The 19,531-nt window shown below is 45.5% G+C and overlaps 1 protein-coding gene across 3 annotated transcripts in view; it reads right to left on the bottom strand.

The window, feature by feature from the left end:
• MED20 (mediator complex subunit 20) overlaps positions 1–19,483 on the bottom strand; it is a 23,480-nt gene extending 3,997 nt beyond the window's left edge. Inside the window, exons 1-5 of one of the 3 annotated variants that reach the window (XR_002826828.1) lie at positions 19,363–19,483; positions 16,273–16,427; positions 10,843–11,096; positions 8,676–8,947; positions 2,597–2,696 (exon numbers count right to left, since the gene is read on the bottom strand). Coding sequence is in view for 1 of the 3 variants with exons in the window: in XM_023746310.1 (XP_023602078.1) it covers positions 8,732–8,947; positions 10,843–11,096; positions 16,273–16,427; positions 19,363–19,376 (639 nt within the window). In the remaining 2 variants the exon portion in view is untranslated. Of the gene's footprint in view, positions 1–2,596; positions 2,697–3,381; positions 8,948–10,842; positions 11,097–16,272; positions 16,428–19,362 lie in introns of those variants that run through there. The other 2 variants (XR_002826829.1, XM_023746310.1) reach the window with 2 other exon arrangements.
• Positions 19,484–19,531: the final 48 nt, after the last annotated feature.

Raw genomic sequence — 19,531 nt, forward strand, 5'->3', positions numbered from 1 at the left:
GTCCCTGCCTCACGAGTCTTTGAAGGGGGCTCTCTGGCCGACCTGGTCCGCTTTTTCCCCCACCCCCTGGAAGTACCCCCTTTGCCGCCTTCCCACCAGCTCCGCCCCCTCCCTAGACATACCCCCCACCCCTATTTTACCGCCATCATCTGCACGCGCGAGCTGTCACCCGGACGCTAGACAACCGAACTTGGCCCCGCCCCCTTCCCACCCATTGGCCCGCACGCCGGAGCCCCGCCCCCGGCCCCCGCATTGCGCCAACGGCGCAGCGTTGGGCCCAGACCCCGGCGTCCGCTCCCAGGGTTCGCGCCGCGGGCGCAAAGTTTAGGGTCAACCATAAACGCAAGGCCAACTTGAGCCTAGCGTAAGGGGCGGCGGCGTAGAGGGACGCTAAGAATCGCGCATCGAAGTTTGGTTGAAGCACAAGAGGGGTAAATAAGGAGGTTTCCAGACAAAGAGACTCTCAAGGTACCGAGTCTTCGGTCCGTCCCTCCTCCTTAAAGGGCCAGACTCCCTAGCTTAGCCCGTCGCTGCTCCCTTCTCCCCCGCCCCTCAGCCGTGGAACAGTGAAGGAATATTCGATTAGTTCCCCGCACTTTTTGGAGCTCTTTTAACATCTCTCACCACCGCCACGGGGGAAAGCCGTTCTCACTACCCCGTCTATGCTTTTGTTTTGTTCTGTTAAAAGACTCAAGTTTTAACCGGGTGGTTTGTTCCCAACGCAGCAGCCTCCGAGCCGTGGGGTTTCCTGAGGCAGCGCCTTTGCCAAAAGTTACTGCTGGCTTCCAGACGGGAGAGCACGTGTCTGACTTTTGTCGCTGACGACCGAGGCGGGATTCAGCTGTTTTATGGAAATCCCCTCGAGGAAGTTTCACTCCGTTAACTGAGGACGGTCGTTCCGCAGGTGGAGGGGATGGAGACCACAGGGAAGCGGAACGGCGGCGATTCCTACGAGCCTGCTGTCTGGGAAAAGGTTCCTTCCCGGGCAGCCTCGGGTGCATGGTCCTGACCCAACTCGTGCGCGGTGACGGTACCCCAAGTAAGACCGACACTGTTACATCACCCAGCACATGACTAACGCAGGTAAAGGCTTACATTTAAACATAAGGACATATGCGTTATCAGCTACACTGGCGCAAGGCTACCCACTTGGAAATATGAAATGGAGACGCACAAAGGCCAAAGAACAATAAAGTAAGAAGGGGGAAACAGCACTGCGTGTCTAAGCATAAAACTACAATGCCTGGAGCCGAGCGCAATTATGTGTGAAGACATTTCCAAAGGCAATTAACTTGGACATGTTAAAGAGATCTGATGGAAGGAAAGGACCTGGTGATTGATTGATTTGGTGAGGATGTTGTTATGTGGCTCGAGTTCAAAGTTAGATATAAAATTCAGCATTCCCTTTGTTGTCTATCACCTTTAACGTTATTCTTTTTAAGAAATTCTTATCTTACATTATAACTCCTTACTTATTTTCTGCCTTTGGTCCCCAAACCGCCCAAGAAAATTCTTGGAGAATAAAGATTGTATCTTATTCAGTGTTAATTCCCTAACAAAGAGCCTGGCACATAATAGGTGCTTTTGTTGAGTGAAGGATTTGGGAGATACTTAAGACTTCTGAAGGAAGGGTGCTCTCAGAATAGCAATCCAGCAGGGAAAGATTCTCAGTGCTGTGAGCATGTATGATTAGATCGGTGTTTCTCAAAGTGTGGCCTGTGGAGCCCTTGGGATCCCTGAGACCCTTCTGGGGGTGGGGGTGGTCTAAGATCAAAACTATATTTTCATAATAATAAGATATTATTTGCCCTTGTTACTGTGATGACACTTGCACTGATATAAAAGTAATGACATAATCAATAAAGAAAAGAAAAAAATAAAAATAAATGACAGGTAAAATTGTTACTGTCTTAACAATTTTAAGCAATGGCACTAAATTGTACTAGCAATCAAGGTTTTTATTCTTCATTGCAACCCATTCACAGGGAAAAAATACCTGTTCTACTTAAGGAAGTCCTTGGTGAAGCACTAAAAATTATTTGTTTTATTTAAGTACAGATCTTTTCAATAATGCTATTCAATGGATGTATGCATAGAGCACTTCTGTTCCTTACCTAAGCACAATGATTTTCTTGAGGAAAAGCACTTGTGCAATTTCTCTGAATTTTGAACTGAATTAGCAACTTTCTTCGTGGACTACCACTTTTACTTGAAAGAACAGCTAACACATAAACTAAAGTAATTCAACCTTAGGCCTCTGACAGATATCTTCTCAAAAATAAACAAAGTGAGCCTGACAAGCATTTGTTAGCAATGATAAAACTCATGCCCTCAAACAAAACTTAGAATTTTTTTAACACTTGTATCCATCACTGTGAGCTTAACAGCTTCCCGGGGCTTTTCTGGTGAGATTGGTTGTGATTTTGATACTATATGATGAAATGTGTGTCAAAATTTACAAGATCTGCAGTATTTTCCAAATGACCAATCACACCTTGGTAAAAAGATCCCTTCCAAGTGTAAAGTAAACCAATGAATGCTAATATATAAGAGCACAAAAAGTTCACTGAGTCTGAGATTCCACATTGCAACTAACCTTTACTGGGACTGTGATGTAGTATCAAAGAATTTCCACAATTATCTGAAAAGGTTTTGTTGTTGTTGTTAATCCTCACCAGAGGACACTTTTTCCCCCACTGCTTTTCAGAGAGAGAAGGAAGGGAGGAAGGAAAAGAGAGAGAGAGAGAAACATCAATGTGAGAGAAATACATCCACTGGTTGCCACTCCAATGTGCTGTACCCACCAGGCTGGGAGCAAACCCTCAAGGCAGGTACGGTCCCTAAACCAGGAATTGAACCCAAGACCCTTCACAGTGAGCAGGCTGAAACTCTAACCACTGAGAAACACCAGCCATGTCTGAAAATATTATTAATATACTCCCCCCCTTTTCCAACTACACATCTATGTGAGGTTGGACTTTCTTCATATTCTTCAACCAAAACAAGAGATTTAATGCAGAAACAGATATGAGAATTCACTCTCTTCTATTATGCCAGACATTCAAGAGATTTGCAAAAATATAAAACAAGGCCACTCTTCTCACTAAAATTTTTTAAATAGTTAAATATTTTATTTATGTTAACATGCGATAGGTTTAGTGTTACCTTTAAATGAATTAAATACTTTCATTTTTTCACTATAAATTTTTATGAAGGTAAATATCGATATAACCTACATAAACAAAAGCTCTTTGAGGTACTCAATAATGTTTAAGAACACCTAGGAGTCCTGAGATCAAAACGTTTAAGAACTAAGTGTTAGATGAAAGCAGACAGAATAAGAAGGCTATTTTTTGACAATTCAAATATGAGACAACTATGCAGGATAGCTAACAAAAGATTTTATTGTAGCTTCAGAGTTAAGAGCTTAGGTAGTTCATCAGTGAGGAATGGAAAACAGAATCAGGAACACTGAACTTTGTTTAAAAACAACTGATTACAAATGCAATCATGATACACATGGCATTAAAAAAAAAACAACATTCAGAGACAGCCACAAAAGGCTTGGGACCTGAGGGGAAACAGGAATGGATGTGCTTCAGTAAAAGATTAAAAGATATAGTTGTTTCTAACCCACTTCCTTTTTTTAAAGCCCAGCCCCTTTTTCTTTAGGTTAAAGGACAACAAGTAAAATGTTATCACTATGAATAAGTATTAAAAACCTATTTCCATGCTTAAGAGATGGTCCATACAAATGGTCCATACAACTGTGTTCACTGACCTGGTTACAAAAAAATACAAAAACCTATATGCTGAATATGTTCTCTGCACCCTCTCTACGCTGCTTGTTCTCTAATACAACACCCTTTCCACTAAAGAATTTTAACCTGCCACTAAACAGTAATGACCTCATAACCTCCCACTTTAAACATCCTCATCAAACACCAATACCTACAGCACCATTAAAAGATGCAAGAGCAGAAGAGAGACAGCATCTCCTTACTGACAAAGCACTCTTCTATTCTCCCTTGAACCTCTCAAGGAGCCGATGAAATATGGAGGGTCGGAATCATCATTCCCACTTTACAGATGAGACCCAAAAAGACCAACCTGATTGAAGCTACTGGGCAAATTAGAGACAGTACTATGGCCAGCACCCAGCCATCTGTCTCTAACACATGGTCTCTTCCCGTTAATAGGCTGCCTCAGAACAACTGTCACCTCTAATCCCTAGCCTTGCCTTTCCTACATGACAAAAGATTTCTACCCTTAAAAACAGGTCTATGCCATCTGATGGGGCAGGAATGTGTTGGGAAATGAAACAGAGAATAAAAGAGAATTAGGATTCTTTGTCATAATAGTTCCAAGAATTTTTTTTAACCTGCTCATTTCATCACAGAGACTAGGAATTATTTCTCTGCCATCAATCACCTCCTTATGAAAATATATATACTCATTATGCCTAATTCCATCATAACAGAATAATTTTCAGATCCCATCGAGTGTGTCATAATGAAGAGTAACTGGGGGGCCACCAAGAAAGCCTGCTGTAAAGATTGCTTCATACATATTTATTTCCACTCATTCTAAAAGGTTCTATGTTTATGAAGAGAGCAGTCCAGCTTCCCAGAAACTGAATGAAAGGCCTGAAGGACTACAGAATGAAGGAGGAAATTCCATGGAGAGGACCCCAGATAAGGTGTCCAAAAGGCAGGGCAAGTTCTTGCTCCCGATAAGCCAGCTGGACATTTCTCACGGCTGCTTTATTTTTGTCTTCCTGCTGTTTCCCTTCAGAGACTCATTTTTTGGATCACGAACTCTGGAGATACTCTAATGAACCCTATAAATCCTATTTCCCCAAAACTGTACACCTACACAAAGCAGTCTCCAGTTTCAGGACATCTTAGGCCTCTTGAGGCTCCCCTTGGGGGCTGATGACCTGCAGTAATGTTAGAACCCCTACTTTAGGGTCATAGTTCATGCATACTCTGGCACCAGCTCACAACAAATCCCTCATTAAGCACAATGCAATCTCCACAATCTGTGAGGGAAAGGACAAGTATGTTTTGTTGGGTTTTTGTCTCAAGAGTGATAAAATCGGTGAAATACAGAGGAAAGGGATTTCCCTAGATTCGGCCAAGTCAAGGGATGGTGTTAAAGATATGAGTACTGAAGGTCAAACTAGCTGACCTAACGAGTCCCTTCTACTCCAAGAGACTGAATGACAGAAACTCACCTTGGGAAAAGTCTACCCCAGGAAATGACTGCTCTAAGGTTAAAGACACCAACCCCTAGGAGAGGACCCAACTTGTAATACAACTGGTTTCAGCCACTCCACATGGCAACTGTAACTAGGGCCTACCGCCCAGAGCACTCAAACAGCAGCAGAGACGGGGAGGGAGGCTGTCGGGAGAGACAGGCAGTACTGGGAGTTACAAAAAGGCCACACATAAACCTCAGTCCTGCACGACTCCAGATCTTCTGTGAATGTCCTCAAAATGTTCAACCTATAGACCTTCCTATCTTGTACTTTAAGGGCCTCAACTTTCAAAACCTGGAAGACATGCTTAAGTAGGAGTTTCTAACTGCTCCTCTTACCTGCCAGGATTTGGAGATAGAAATTTCACTTCCTCATCCTGAAGCCACAAAAATGAATACTGGACCCACTGGTGGGAAGGAATGGTCAGTTTTTAGGTATTTTCTTCAGTGAAGCAGTGACACCGATAGAGTTCGGGGAAATGTGACTACTTGGTACTCAAGATCCAAGGAAAGCAAGCAGGAGGCAGCACAGGAACAGGGTACAGTGAATCAGAACAGCACAGCAGAAACAGAGCAGGAACCCTCATGGACACAAGAAATGGACTAGACACTAAATAGAGCACAGTGTTTCCCCAAATTCCAGCACTTGCCTTCTGCCTCTATAGATTTTGCCATTTGCCGGTATCATCTGTACTATAACTTAATAGTTCTCTTTTGCAAAAAACTTACCCTCATCCTAAGGAATAAAGGGCTAGTTATATTTTTCTCTAATATACATGAGAGTAAGACATAAGTATTAATGTAACCATGTTTTCCACATTCCATCTGAAACCACCTGGCACCACAGAGGTCCAGGTGTCACACTGACACAGCTGGTAGCTAGGAGACCCGGTTGTGAAGTTTGGTCCTGACTCCAGCCTCATTTCTAGGCAGGCCCCTCTGGGGGCCACTGCTTTCCCATCTTAAAGAAGAACTAGATGAGTCCCACAGCTGCCCTGTGTAGCTCTGAGAGTCAAGGTTGACAGATTTCTATGTGGCTCTGGCAAAGGTAGCCACCAAGTTGACTTGTTAGCAAGGTCCTAGAAATTCCCCCGTTTCTGCGCTTTTGGGGGTTAGCTACAGGTGGGGGAAGGGGTAATGCATTTGGAAGCAAAGGACGCTGGGTAGAAGACAGCCTAGTGTAGAAGGAAGAACATGAGATTTGAACCCCAAAAATATGGCATCTCCATTTAGCAGCCAAGTTTAAGGTTTTTTTCACTTATAAAGTGAAGATAACCATGCCCTTTTTCCTTAAATTTATACATTTGCTCCTCAATTTTCTATCAACCGGAGCTTACAAAAATGCACACACTGATATTCCTAGACTACTCTTGAAAGCCCCATCCAAACTGGCACACAAGTAGTCTATGGATAACATTTAGCCCCTTCTCACTAGTTATTGGTTCCATTTTTGGCAATTTTGCAAGTGGAGGCATATGTTAAAATGTATTGCATTACCCGCCTTTTTTAGTGATAAATTTTCTTTAACTGACACAAAGGACAAACACAGGCAAAAGTAACTAAAGTGGCAGTTCTTAAAGCCTGAGCTGGATTTAAAGCCGGTCAAATGTATGCTCAAATAGGAAGAAGAATAAAAGTGAAGAATGTGTAGGAGTCAAGGCTGTGTCTAAAAGCAAAGTATAGTTAGGGAGTTTATATTATTTTTTAGGTTTCAGGGAACAGAATCTCCTTACAATGTATAAGTCTAGAGTCAAATTTACCACACTCAGCTTCCATATATTATTATGAATACATTATGTTCAAAATGATGTCTCAAATCATGGAAGACTGGTGGCAGCCTACAGAAAAATACAAGTAGATACATCTGGATAAGAGCACATATAAATCAGAAGGCCAAAAACATAAGGTCTGTGCATTTTATTGTGTGTAAATGATATTTAAAACATACCTCAATTTCAATATAGCAAAAATAAATCAGAAAAGCAGGGGAAGTGAGAACAACAAATGCGGAGGACAGGTCCTAGTTATAAAGTTGACTCGAGCTTCCTGCCAGCCAAAGCTAAAAGGGTCTACTGACAGATTCTTGCTGCAGAGCCCTATGTGTGAAAACAGTTTCTCCTTAGGTGCCTTCAAAGAGGGACAGTATCCTTGAGGGCAGCGTAGCAGTGTGTACATTAGACCATCCCCCACTGTGTATCTCATCGTTAGCCTGACTGACTGTTTCAGCAGCAGGAGTGGGGTGGGCAGACAATGTTGATCAAATGAGCAGCTTGGAGGCGCAAAGGAGATGAGAAAGCTCAGTGCATCGAGTCAACTGGGTGCATGCGAACTGGAGAGGCCTAGATACTAAGACCTAGGCAAGGGGTTTGGAACTGACTTCCTAGTGTGACTAATCTAGCTAAACCAAAAGGGACTCTGGCATCAGCCCTATCCCAATCCAATTCATAAACAACTGGCTTAGTTAGAGGGAGTACTGACTGCAAAGTAACAGCCAAGAGCATTCCTGGGCACATCCACTGAGCTCCATGTAGCAAAGGCCATTAACTAGACCATTTTCTCCATCTTCCAGTCACAGGATCCCTGAGTTTTAACTGGGCACATGATTACTCAGATAAGAGGCTCTATATCCTGCTGTCCCTTTCAACTAACTGTGGCCACAGTGGTTTGAGCAACTCCAGGTCATTCATATTCTTTATAAAAGAAACTGCTTTGTTCTCTCTTTCCCCAGTGATATGCGGACTTAGAGCTGATGAGTCTGCTTTGACCTTGCAGGCAAGGACAAGAAGCTAGTGGTGGCTGAACAACAAGATTAAAAAAACCTAAGTTCCTGATGACCTTGTAGAGTTAAACCTACCCTGGACCACCTGACTACCTCTATTCTATTAAAAGAGAGATTAAACTTCTACTAGGCTCGCTTTGTTATATAGGACTCAGGCAATTCCCTAGAAAAGTCAACTCTCAATTCACTTCAGCAAACAGGTCAGAAAATGCCATCCATAAAATAAGCTGGCCTCCTACCCCTCTAGGAGGCGAAGCACATCTCTGAGCAGAGGAAGAGGCCTTTATTGCAGCGCAGCCCAAACACAAAATGCAGCCTGCCCACCGGCCCAGGCCAAATCCACAACAGCTGGAGATACAGACTACTTTCCCCACCAGGGCCAGGCAGGGACGCCCTGTCCTACCTGTGCCCCTACAGCGGGAAAGCTCCAAACTTCTCCACTCTTCATAATCACCGTTCTGGAGGACAGGCCAAGTCCAGTACGGCAGGGAGTGAAACAGCTGTCGGGACTGTGTGTGAGGGTCAGGGGAGGGGGTCCGGAGCCCCAGAACAAAAGCCACAGCTGGGACTGGAGAAGGAGAGAAGCCTCCATGTCCACCCTGAGTTTCTGGGGCCCAGAGCCCTGAGGGTGTAGCACCTGCGCCTCCTGTGGAGTCCCTTGGTGATGGAGCTCAACCATGCAGCTGCCAGTCACTAACGAATCCCAGCCACCGGCACCTGCTGCTGCTTGCGAATCTTGTTGAAGAGTTCCATGTACTGGACCATGGTATCTGCTGGGCCGTAGACTGTGTCGTGTCTGCTGCCAAACACTGCGGGAGCCCCGGGTGTGTGGCTGCCTAGAAAACTCTGTAGGAATTCGAGCAGCAGGCTCCAGCAGTCACTAGCTACCACACACGGGCCATATTCCACCTGGGACCAAAGGAACAGAGAATGAGGGTGAGTGCAGGCAAGGATGAGGACTTCTGTTTCCCTTGCACCTTCTACCCTTGCACCCATCTTCCACAACCCCAAGCCAAAGACACACACCTTCTAGCACAGTGTTGCTGCACAGGAAATACTCAACCCAAACACCAGGGATTTAACACACCACCATTCCCCTTTAGGCATCTCTGACATTCTTGTCTTGGAGTTATCAACCCCCAGCCCTGCCCACAAGATCCAAGGGCAGATCTGGGCCCCTCTGGATTATCTCAGAACTACATACAATGGGGCCTTGACTTACGAGTTTAATTCGTTCCGAGACCGAGCTCGTTAACTCAAATTACTCTATCAACTCAATGCAAAAAATCGGCCAAGAGACAGCTGTATCTCAAAAACTCGTTAGTCGGGACACTCGTAAGTCAAGGCCCCACTGTAATCCCTACATGCTGGGACATTGAAGGAGAGCTCAGGAAATTCTGAGAAAACGAAGAGAGAATGCGTGTGCGCGTGTTAGGGGATCAATAGAGCGCAAAGTGGACACATATGCTCATACGTCTCTGCAAGACCAAATATTACTCCCAGGTAGATCCAGCCTGGGCTCCAACCCTAAGAAATAATTTCCTGATCAATGTAGCGGGGGCCACATGATACACATCTTCAGCTTTCTCGCTGGGGAAATCACTGGTAACCAGGAGAAACAGCACAGAAACAGCTGGGGTATGTTTGCACTACAAAGCTGGAAATGTGGAGGATAAACACTGGGGTCCCAGTGGGTCTCAGCAAATGCAAGGTGTGTCTCAAGCTGAACAGGGTGAGGAAATCTTGGCCCTCGAGTACCCTGGAATGTTAGAGCAGTAATCCACTAATGCCCTGTTCTCTGCCGGGGCCGCCTTTTAGGACTTAGCTATCCCCATGTCTCCACATGTGAGTCCCTCCTTAAATGCTGGTCCTGTAGGAGGCTCACAATCCAAGTCAGCAGTGCTCTCACTGGCATGAAGTCCCAGAGCAATCTGTGGCATTTCTCATAGACCAGTGGTCAGCAAACTCATTAGTCAACAGAGCCAAATATCAACAGTACAACGACTGAAATTTCTTTTGAGAGCCAAATTTTTTAAACTTAAATTATATAGGTAGGTACACTGTTATAACTTAATTAGGGTACTCCTAAGGCTTAGGGAGAGCCACACTCAAGGGGCCAAAGAGCCGCATGTGGCTCACTAGCCGGAGTTTGCTGACCACTGTCATAGACTAATTGCAATAACGGTTTGTGATCTGGCCCTGCTCTCTTACTAAATAAAACATTTGCAAAAAACAGACCCCATAGCTTATGTATTTTTTTTTTTTTAATCTCACAGTGCTGGGCACATGGTAGATTGTGGATTACCACTGGTCCCAAAGCCAGCTACTCGTCACACTCCCTCTGTCATTTTCAGTCTAGCCCTCAAAGGTGAAACCATCACACGTAGCCCTTTCCACCATGAAAGTGGATAGCATGGCAAAAGGGAAGGCACAGCTTTGCTACATCACTTTTGAGACCCATCTGCAAGCATCCTAAGGAGAGATGTGCGGACCCACCTCCCAAAAGTTAACTGCACTGAAAGTTCTGGTCTGCTCCAATCCTCTTATGAAGGATGACTGGTCCCTCCACAAAATTCACCTGCCTCTCTTGGTTTTTTCTAGGCTTCCTACCTGCTGTGAACCCAGCTTCCAATTCCCATCCTGGTCTAGAGTCTCGAATGATAAAGGACAGGGTAAAAGGTGCAGGCGCAGGGGCCAGGTAGGCATCAACACCGGTTTGCACTCAGAGGGACGTGGAAATCTGCAGAGCCCGCTGCTGAGCAGCTCCTTCAGCACATCCCGCTCCTACTTCACCAAGGTCTTACCTCCACAGAGATGCCTCGGGCACTGGGCCCCATTGTGACCGTGCCCACCTTCACTAGGAAGTCACAGTACTGGTAACGGGTGCCCCGGGTCTCAATCTTGCTGGCCTTGGCACTCTGGAAGAAGCCCTTGAGCTTCACCATGAGCACATCAAAGTTGGTGTCGGCAATAAGGCAAGGGCCATTCTCAAAGAGGGCGAAGCAGCTCAAAGGGTATTCTGAATTGTGCATCACATACATCAGCTTCCCAGTCTGACCTGCAGGGACAGAGACCCTACTCAGCATCAAGACCTCCTTCAGCAAACCCCAGAATAGAAGCAAATGCAGGGAACAAGGCCAGATGGCATTACCTAAGCAGTCTTGGGTGGGGGCGGGGGCTCCCCTTACCAAAAGCCTTTTCTAAAGAATAGCATGTGGTAAAATCTACCCGCTCTACAGAAAAAGGTGAGGGGCACACAGGGAATTCACTAGCGTTAATAACAGTTGAATTTTTAAGTTGAGGGATAGGGTCACAGATGGATGATGATAATGATTTACTCACAGAGACTTTACATATAGTCTTTTATATAATCACTAGAGGCCTGGTGCACAAATTCGTGCACGGGTGGGATCCAGCCCGCCCACCCCGATGGACCCAGTGAGCCGGGGCGGGGGAGACACGGGACATTGGCAGGTTGGCCCCGCCCCCATCAGGGTGGGGGAAGCCATCAGAGGCAGGGCCGGCAGGGGGAGGGGCCATGGGCGGTTGGTGGGCTGGTCCTGCCCCCTGGTCGAGCTCCCAGTGGAGGGGACAATTTGCATATTAGCCTTTTATTATATAGGTCACATAATAAGGAAGATGAAATAATAGCATTTCAGTATGCCAAATGAAGCAGACACTCTCTTCTGTCCACTCCTACCTTCCTTGGCCTCTCCCTCTTTGATATATAAGTGGCCCCAGAAACACAGCAAAGGGGAGTATCTGAGCATGAGGCTAGGAAGATAGACCAGAGCCAAGTGGTGCTACATCTTGTCTTCCATGCTCACGAAGCCTGGACTCCATTCTAAAGGCAATGGTGAAGCCTTGGGCAATTTTAAGACATCAGCAGACTTGGGAATATAGCATACACAACAGCAGAAAAGAACTCAGCATCTGGAATCAAAAGGTCTAGTTTTCTCATTGATTACTATAGATTTTCTGCAAGAAGGAAGCAAAGTTATATATATATTAGAGGCCTGGCACACAAATTTGTGCACTAGTGGTGTACCTTGGCCTGGCCTGTGGAATTGGGCTGAAACCGGCTCTCCAACATCCCCCGAGAGGTCCCGGATTGCGAGAGGGTGCAGGCCAGGCCGAGGGACCCCAACAGTGTATGATCGGGGCCAGGGAGGGACGCGGGAGGTTGGCCAGCTGGGGAGGGACCACAGGAGGGCTCCACAGCGAGTCCAGCCTGTCTCACTCAGTCCCAATCAGCCAGACCCCACAGTAGCAAGCTAACCTACTGGTTAAAGTGTCTGCCCCCTGGTGGTCAGTGCATGTCATAGCAAGCAGCTGAGTGGCCTTAGCATATCATTAGCTTTGGTTAAACAGACTACCAGACACACTTAGCATATTAGGCTTTTATTATATAGAATGTGTATATTTGTGTGTGTGTGTGTGTGTGTATTTGGTTAAGTGGAAAATGGAAGAAGGCAAATGGAAAGGAAGATTTTCTCTCTCATACATTACAAGAGTTAATGGATAAACTGCCACAATCTCAAATATTTATCTTTATTAAATACTTAAACTATTCCCAACACTGTCCTAGGGTTTAAGAAGCATACAAGTAGAGGACTTAGCCCCGGCCTCAAGAAGCTAATAAACTCACTAGGGATAGGTTAAAAACTTTAGGACCTGAACTAGGATACAAAGAGAGGGCAGGACTCGGCCACATGGAGAAGGAAAAAGACATTCTAGGCAGTGATGAGGGTGTAGCAATGGGAAAGAGAGAAGGGGGTGGGGGGAGCTGGGGCATTGTGACCTGTATATACGCCTCCACTCTGCTGCCACTTGCTGAACACAACAGGCTCTGCACAAACCTCCCTGCACATCCCTCCTGACTGCCTGTTGCCAGTTCCCACCTTTCACCTCCCAGCAAATCCACTTCAAATACTTCAACCCTCAAAAAGACATCCAAAGTTGATCTGTCATGTTCTTGTGCAAACTCACTGTAATAACATAATTCATATGAGTCTGCAAATATTCTTAGTCTTGAAAATATTCAGAAAGTCAACTAAGGTTTGTTTTTTAATGAAGAAGGCACTCCCAGTTGTTTATAGACAATACTACCTTTTTAACCACAGTGAAGTAGCTTCTTATCTGCACAAATGTGTGAAGTAAGCTGAACCAGTGTCACTGTCCCCCTTTTGCAGATGAGGAAAATTATGGGTCCCAGACCAGCAACAGCAGCAGCACCACCACGTGGAAGCTTGTTAGAAATGCAAATTATCCACCCCACCCCAGACCTACTGAGTCAGAAAGGCCCAGCAACCTGTGTTAACAAGCCTTCCAGGTGATGCTAATGCTGGTCAGTATGAGAACTTCGGATCTAAAGGCACAGAGCCAGCAGGCAGCAGAGCTGGAACTCCAATCAGGCTTTCTGACCTCAAATTTATTGCTCTTTCCATTCTACCCCACTGTCTGCCAAGAATGATGTCTCCCTAACTGGACTATAGTTCCTTAAAAACAAAGGTCTGATCAGGAGGAAAACAGCCCACACCAGGTAATTTCATAGAAGTAGTGTATCTGTATATATACAAAGCAGAGGCCCAGGGCATGAATTCATGCACCAGTGGGGTCCTTCGGCCTGGCCTGCAGGATCCGGCCGAAACGGGCTCTCCAACATCCCCCGAGGGGTCCCGGATTGCGAGAGGATGCAGGCCAGGCCGAGGGATCTCACCAGTGCACAATCAGGGCCAGGGAGGGATGTGGGAGGTTGGCCAGCCAGGGAGGGACCGCAGGAGGGCTCCAGGGCATGTCCAGCCTGTCTCCCTCAGTCCCAATCAGCCAGACTCCAGCAGCAAGCTAACCTACCAGTTGACTGTCTGCCCCGATAGTCAATGCACGTCATAGCAACTGATCGACCAGTCGACTGTCTGCCCCCTGGTGGTCAGTGCATGTCATAGCAAGTGGTTGAGTGGCCTTAGCATATCATTAGCATATTACGCTTTGATTGGTTGAACGGACGACTGGATGACTGTACACCTAGCATATTAGACTTTTATTATTCAGCAGGTCCTTGGGTTACATCGGAGATCCGTTCCTACTGCGCAACGTAACGCGATTTTCACCGTAAGTTGGAACCCACCTACATAAGCACCTACGTCACTCACATGGAGCTCATACACAGCAGTAATGAAGTGAAAGAGTAAAAAAAATTTAAAAGATAACAATTCCTGACCTTTACTTGTGGTAAATAAATAATAAAAAACATAAAGCACATATGTACGTAGTCGAAATGACGGAACTTTTTTTTTATAAATAAATGGGAGATGGCGACGTAACCACAAAAACGACGTAGGTCGAGTCCGACATAACCCGAGGACTGTCTGTATAGGACGTTTTATTTTCCAAATGCTTTCATAACCATTATATATCTTGATTCTTACGTCCTTCCTACTGAAGGCAAAACAATGGTTAACACTGCAATTTTACAGACGATGAAACTCAGTATAGCTCTTAGCTACCACTTATTAAAGGTTCATTACATGACAACCTCAGTTCTTGTGCTTTGCATGTATTAACTTATTTAACTAGCACAATAACGCCAGGAGGTAAGTACTACGCTTATCTTCATTTTACAGGTGAGAGAACTGTACTGGAAAGGATGCAAAAACAGAACCCTCACCAGACAGTTTCATTAGAGGGGATTTAATACAGGAAACAAAGTACAGGGGATAGAAAAACTAAAAAACCAAATGGAATGATGATGTCATCCAAAAATTAGCAACACACGGAGCCATTATCATCCCTGAGCCTGGAAGGAAATAGAGATGTGCTGTTATTAGAGCCATGAGCAAAGGCTGCCCAGCAGGAGTTAGAACCAAGGATACAGCCAGAGACACTGCCTAAAACAGAGGGAGAAACAAACTGTGGTCTCCCTTTCTCCTGTCCTCTGATCTTCCCCAATGCCTTTGGCAGGAGAAGTTCAGGGAATGGATCTATGGGGAAGTAGGAAAATTACCAGCATAGAAACTGTCACAGGTTGTGGGACTTACCTAAAGTGTGGTTAGTATGTGGCAGAGCTAGGATTCAGTTATCTGGTTCCATGTCTAGACTCTGAATCACTGTGCTATGGAACTGTCCAAGGAGAAGATACTGCAGAACCCAGGTTCCCTAACTCATATTCAAAGATCCTCTTTGCCTCCTTACCATCACCACCACCACCATCCACAGCCATCTCATCTCTTAATACACTTAATACAAAAGGTGATTCATCAGTCAAGGTTATGCTAACGAGATAGCCAAGGCCATTGTGCAGGTGTGGGAAACAGGAAGCCTTTCTGCAAAAAGTTCTAGAAACTCTAAAGCTCTATCAGAATCCTATACAAAAACGTCTGAGCTTAAAGGAGTCTTTCTCAAACTTAGAGCGCATAAAGGGGAGCGCGTTAAAATGCAGAGTATGAGGCCCACAACACCAGTCAGTCCGCAGCAGAGCCAGGAAACTGCACCTTAACAAGTAGCCCAGGTGATTTTGATGAAGTTAGTAAGCAACCCTCTGAGAAACACTGCTTAAAAGTGCAAAGTGCAAAAAGACTAAAACATGGGCCAGGTTTCAGAGATGAAGGATCAAGAATTAATGAATTCAGCCCTAACTGGTTTGGCTCAGTGGCTAGAGCAGCCGTGGGCAAACTACGGCCCGCGGGCCGGATCCGGCCCGTTTGAAATGAATAAAACTAAAAAAAAAAAAGACCGTACCCTTTTATGTAATGATGTTTACTTTGAATTTATATTAGTTCACACAAACACTCCATCCATGCTTTTGTTCCGGCCCTCCGGTCCAGTTTAAGAACCCATTGTGGCCCTCGAGTCAAAAAGTTTGCCCACCCCTGGGCTAGAGCATAGGTCTGCTGACTGAAGGGTCCCAGGTTCGATTCTGGTCAAGGGTACATGTCTGGGTTGCGGGCTTGATCCCCAGTAGGGGGCATGCAGAAGGCAGCCAATCAATGATTCCCTCTCATCATTGATGTTTCTCTCTTTTTCTCCCTCTCCCTTCCTCTCTGAAATCAATAAAAAATATACTAAAAAAAAATCTAAATGCACAGCATTAAAAAAAAAGAATTAATGAATTCAGAAACACATCTGCCACATGTTCAAGACTATCACTCTTAAAAGAGCAGGAAGATTTCAGTGAACATAAATGTCTATCGACTCCAAGCCAGGATGCAGCCATCCCACAGACGCATCTCACTAACCTTGGCTGCCAAGGGTAGAAGCAGCCGTGTGATAGGTCTCACAGTCTACACAAAATGTTCCTTGCTTCTCTGCCCCGAGCACCTCCAACTTCCGGGTGAGGAGCTCCACGGTCTGCTGGACACTCTTGCCCTCAGCCACAGGCATCTGGGACACACTGGAAGGGAATGAATCAAATCGTCAATATCCAGAGACATGGGCGCTGGCTGAGCCACTCTATCACCCACAGAATCACAGCTCATCAGGACCATAGAGACCACCTACCGGGACCCCTTTATTTTAAAGATGCATTTTTTTTATATTCATAAACGTATAGTTTTATTCTCTTTCTGTACATATTGCCAATGGTAAAGCTTAAAGACGCATGTCCTATGAAATAGGCAAAAACAAGGAATTTACATAAATAATTTATACTTCAGAAAATTAAAGTTGAAAAATATTTTCCACATCATTAGCGTTCACAGTATTTAAAGTAAATCAAGCTTTCCCCTTTAGATTTCCAACTACACTGTCTCAGCTGAGAAGGATAAATCTGACCAGGAGCTCAAGGATCAAGCCTGGTTTTGTTCAGATGCAGAACTAGAGTCCTACAGTCCCTAAGAACACAGATCTCATGATTCTCTCACAAGAGCGCAGCGAACTTCCTATCACACCAGAATTCCCTAAGCATGGCATGTGTGCCAACATCCAAGAGAAGATTTTAGGTGGCACCCCGACTGAACACTTGACAACACTGTGTCATGTAATGTTTCCTTCACAATTATTTCAGTTCTGACGATATCAAGGAGATAGCCTTAATTTGGGGTATGTTTTTCCCAACTCTTAACACTCTGAATGTGTGCTGTCCAGTACAGTAGCCACAAGCCACATGTGGCCATTTACATTTAAACAAGAATGTAATCCAAGCAATGAAACAAAACAATGTTATTTCCAAGACTTCCTTCCATGCTGAGTAAAACCAGCTTCCCCTTTAGAGTGGCAGTTAACAGTCACCAAGCCCCAACTATGTGCCAGACAGTGTCCAAAAGCCTTGAGATAAATAAACTCTTTGAATCCTCACAATAGCCCTAGCTGTGCTATTATTTATCTCCTTATTACAAATGAGGAAACTGAAATACAGAGGGGTTGACTTGCATAAGGTCATACAGCTTGGTGTAGTGTAGCCAAGATTCAAAATCAGGCAAACTGGCTCTATATCTGTGCCCTTAACTACTACAGTAGACTACTTCCCTAGCGATATAGTTAAAATACTTCCAAGAAATAGATTTAAAAGAAAACATTAACGAATACTACTACACTGGAAGGAGAGAATCAAATCGTCAGTATCCAGAGACATGGGCACTAGTTATATAAAAATCAGAAAAGACAGACATTTGTGACTGAATTTAGGGAGACACTGCATTAATCAGCCAAATGAAGCTATAAAGGTAGAGTCCTCCTTGTTGCTAAAAATTGTCACTACTCTCCATCAAAAAAGCACTAATAAAGGAATGATGATGATGTACCTTATGTTGAAACAGAAGCACATTCCTAAAATGATGCTACTGGGGTGAGAAGTGCGAGGAGTCTGAAAACGTTGATAAGGGTCCTAACAGAGAGCCCTTACCCTCGGCCTGCCTCCTCTATTGAAAGAACAGGGACTTCCAGGGTTCCAAGCTTCTGAGCCGCAAACTTGCCATGGCCATCGCCCACACATCTCCCTTACCCTAGGACAGTGATCGGCAAACCGCGGCTCTCGAGCCACATGCGACTCTTTGGCCCCTTGAGTGTGGCTCTTCCACAAAATACCACGTGTGGGCACGCACGTACAGTGCGAAGTTGACTTAAAACTTTAAGTAAAGTTTATTAAGTTAATTTTAGGGAACGCTGTGGAGTGAAAGAAGATGTAGTGTCGAGGATTGAGAAAGGTATGTTGAGATGGTTTGGACATATAGAGAGGATGAATGAAAGGAGATAGACGAAACAAGTATACAAGACAAGTGTGGATGGGAGAGTTGAAAGGGGTCGACCTCAGCGAAGGTACCTCAATCAGATTGAGGACGTTTTTAGCAAAGGCCAGCTTAGGAGTACCCTAATTGAGTTAATACCTACCTATATAGTTTAAGTTTAAAAAATTTGGCTCTCAAAAGAAATTTCAATCGTTGTACTGTTGATATTTGGCTCTGTTGACTAATGAGTTTGCCGACCACTGCCCTAGGGGTCAGAGGAGGCTCATGATGCCAAATGCAGTAAACAAAAACGCAATCACTGACAAACTGGCAAGAGCCGGGGCTTCCAGGAGTTTCCACAGGCTGTGACCCGGGAAGCCTACAGTCAATGACTTGGGATAGCCTGGCCTCCAGTCCTCTCTGATTGGAAATGCTTACACTTACTGCTGTTTAAAAAAGAAAGGAAAAAAAAAAGGCTCTGAAATCTAGCATTTTGGAACTAATGACTCCAAGGGCATCAGACCCATATCTTTCCCTATCACCCCGACTTATTTTATAATGAGTTAGAGATTTTAAAAGTCCACAGAAACAACACAAATCATGTAGAAAACAGGTCCTGAAGAAGTGATGTGCCCAGAACCCAAATCTCCTAATTCCCAATAGCTCCCCGCCCCGCCCCCCGCAAACCCAAGACCTTAAAATGGTCAAACTAGATACTTGACTTAGACTGGTCTAACTACATTTAGTGGCTGGAAGGAGAGACGGGTGAAAACCTAAAAAAAAGCTACTGTCCCTCTCTGCCTGTCCCAGACCCCTCTAGCCCTGCCTGCTGATGAGTTCTAGCCACACATCCTCCCTCCGACCACCAAGTCCCACCCTGGCCTCACCGGCGGGAAGCTGTGCCAAGAAAACGGGAAGGAGGCACCCAACCATGGACGGTTCCAGGGACAAAACCCAGGAGGAAGGGGGCGCATCCCCCAGGAACCAGGCCCAGGGACTCCACAGCCCTCGCGGGGTCCCCCTCACCCACACAACCCGAGGACCTCGCGCCAGACTCCCGAGGGACCGCAGACCCGGGTCCCGACCCTCCCCCAGGGTTCATTCCGGACTCCGAGGGCCCTTCGCGACCCCAAGTCCCGCCCACAGTATCCCCTGCAGCCCTACCAGGTCACTCCCATGATGTCGGACCAGGAGGATGGCAGGACCAAAGAGTCGAATCGCAGAGTTCTCCGGCCACGCACAGTTAGTGAAGGCGCCCTAAGGCCAGTTCTGGTGGAGGGAGGGATTCCGGAAGTGACGTAAAAACAGAGCGCCCAGTCGACGCACCGCGAGG

Source organism: Myotis lucifugus, unplaced genomic scaffold (genome assembly GCF_000147115.1).
Source record: "Myotis lucifugus unplaced genomic scaffold, Myoluc2.0 scaffold_653, whole genome shotgun sequence".
NCBI lineage: Eukaryota > Metazoa > Chordata > Mammalia > Chiroptera > Vespertilionidae > Myotis > Myotis lucifugus.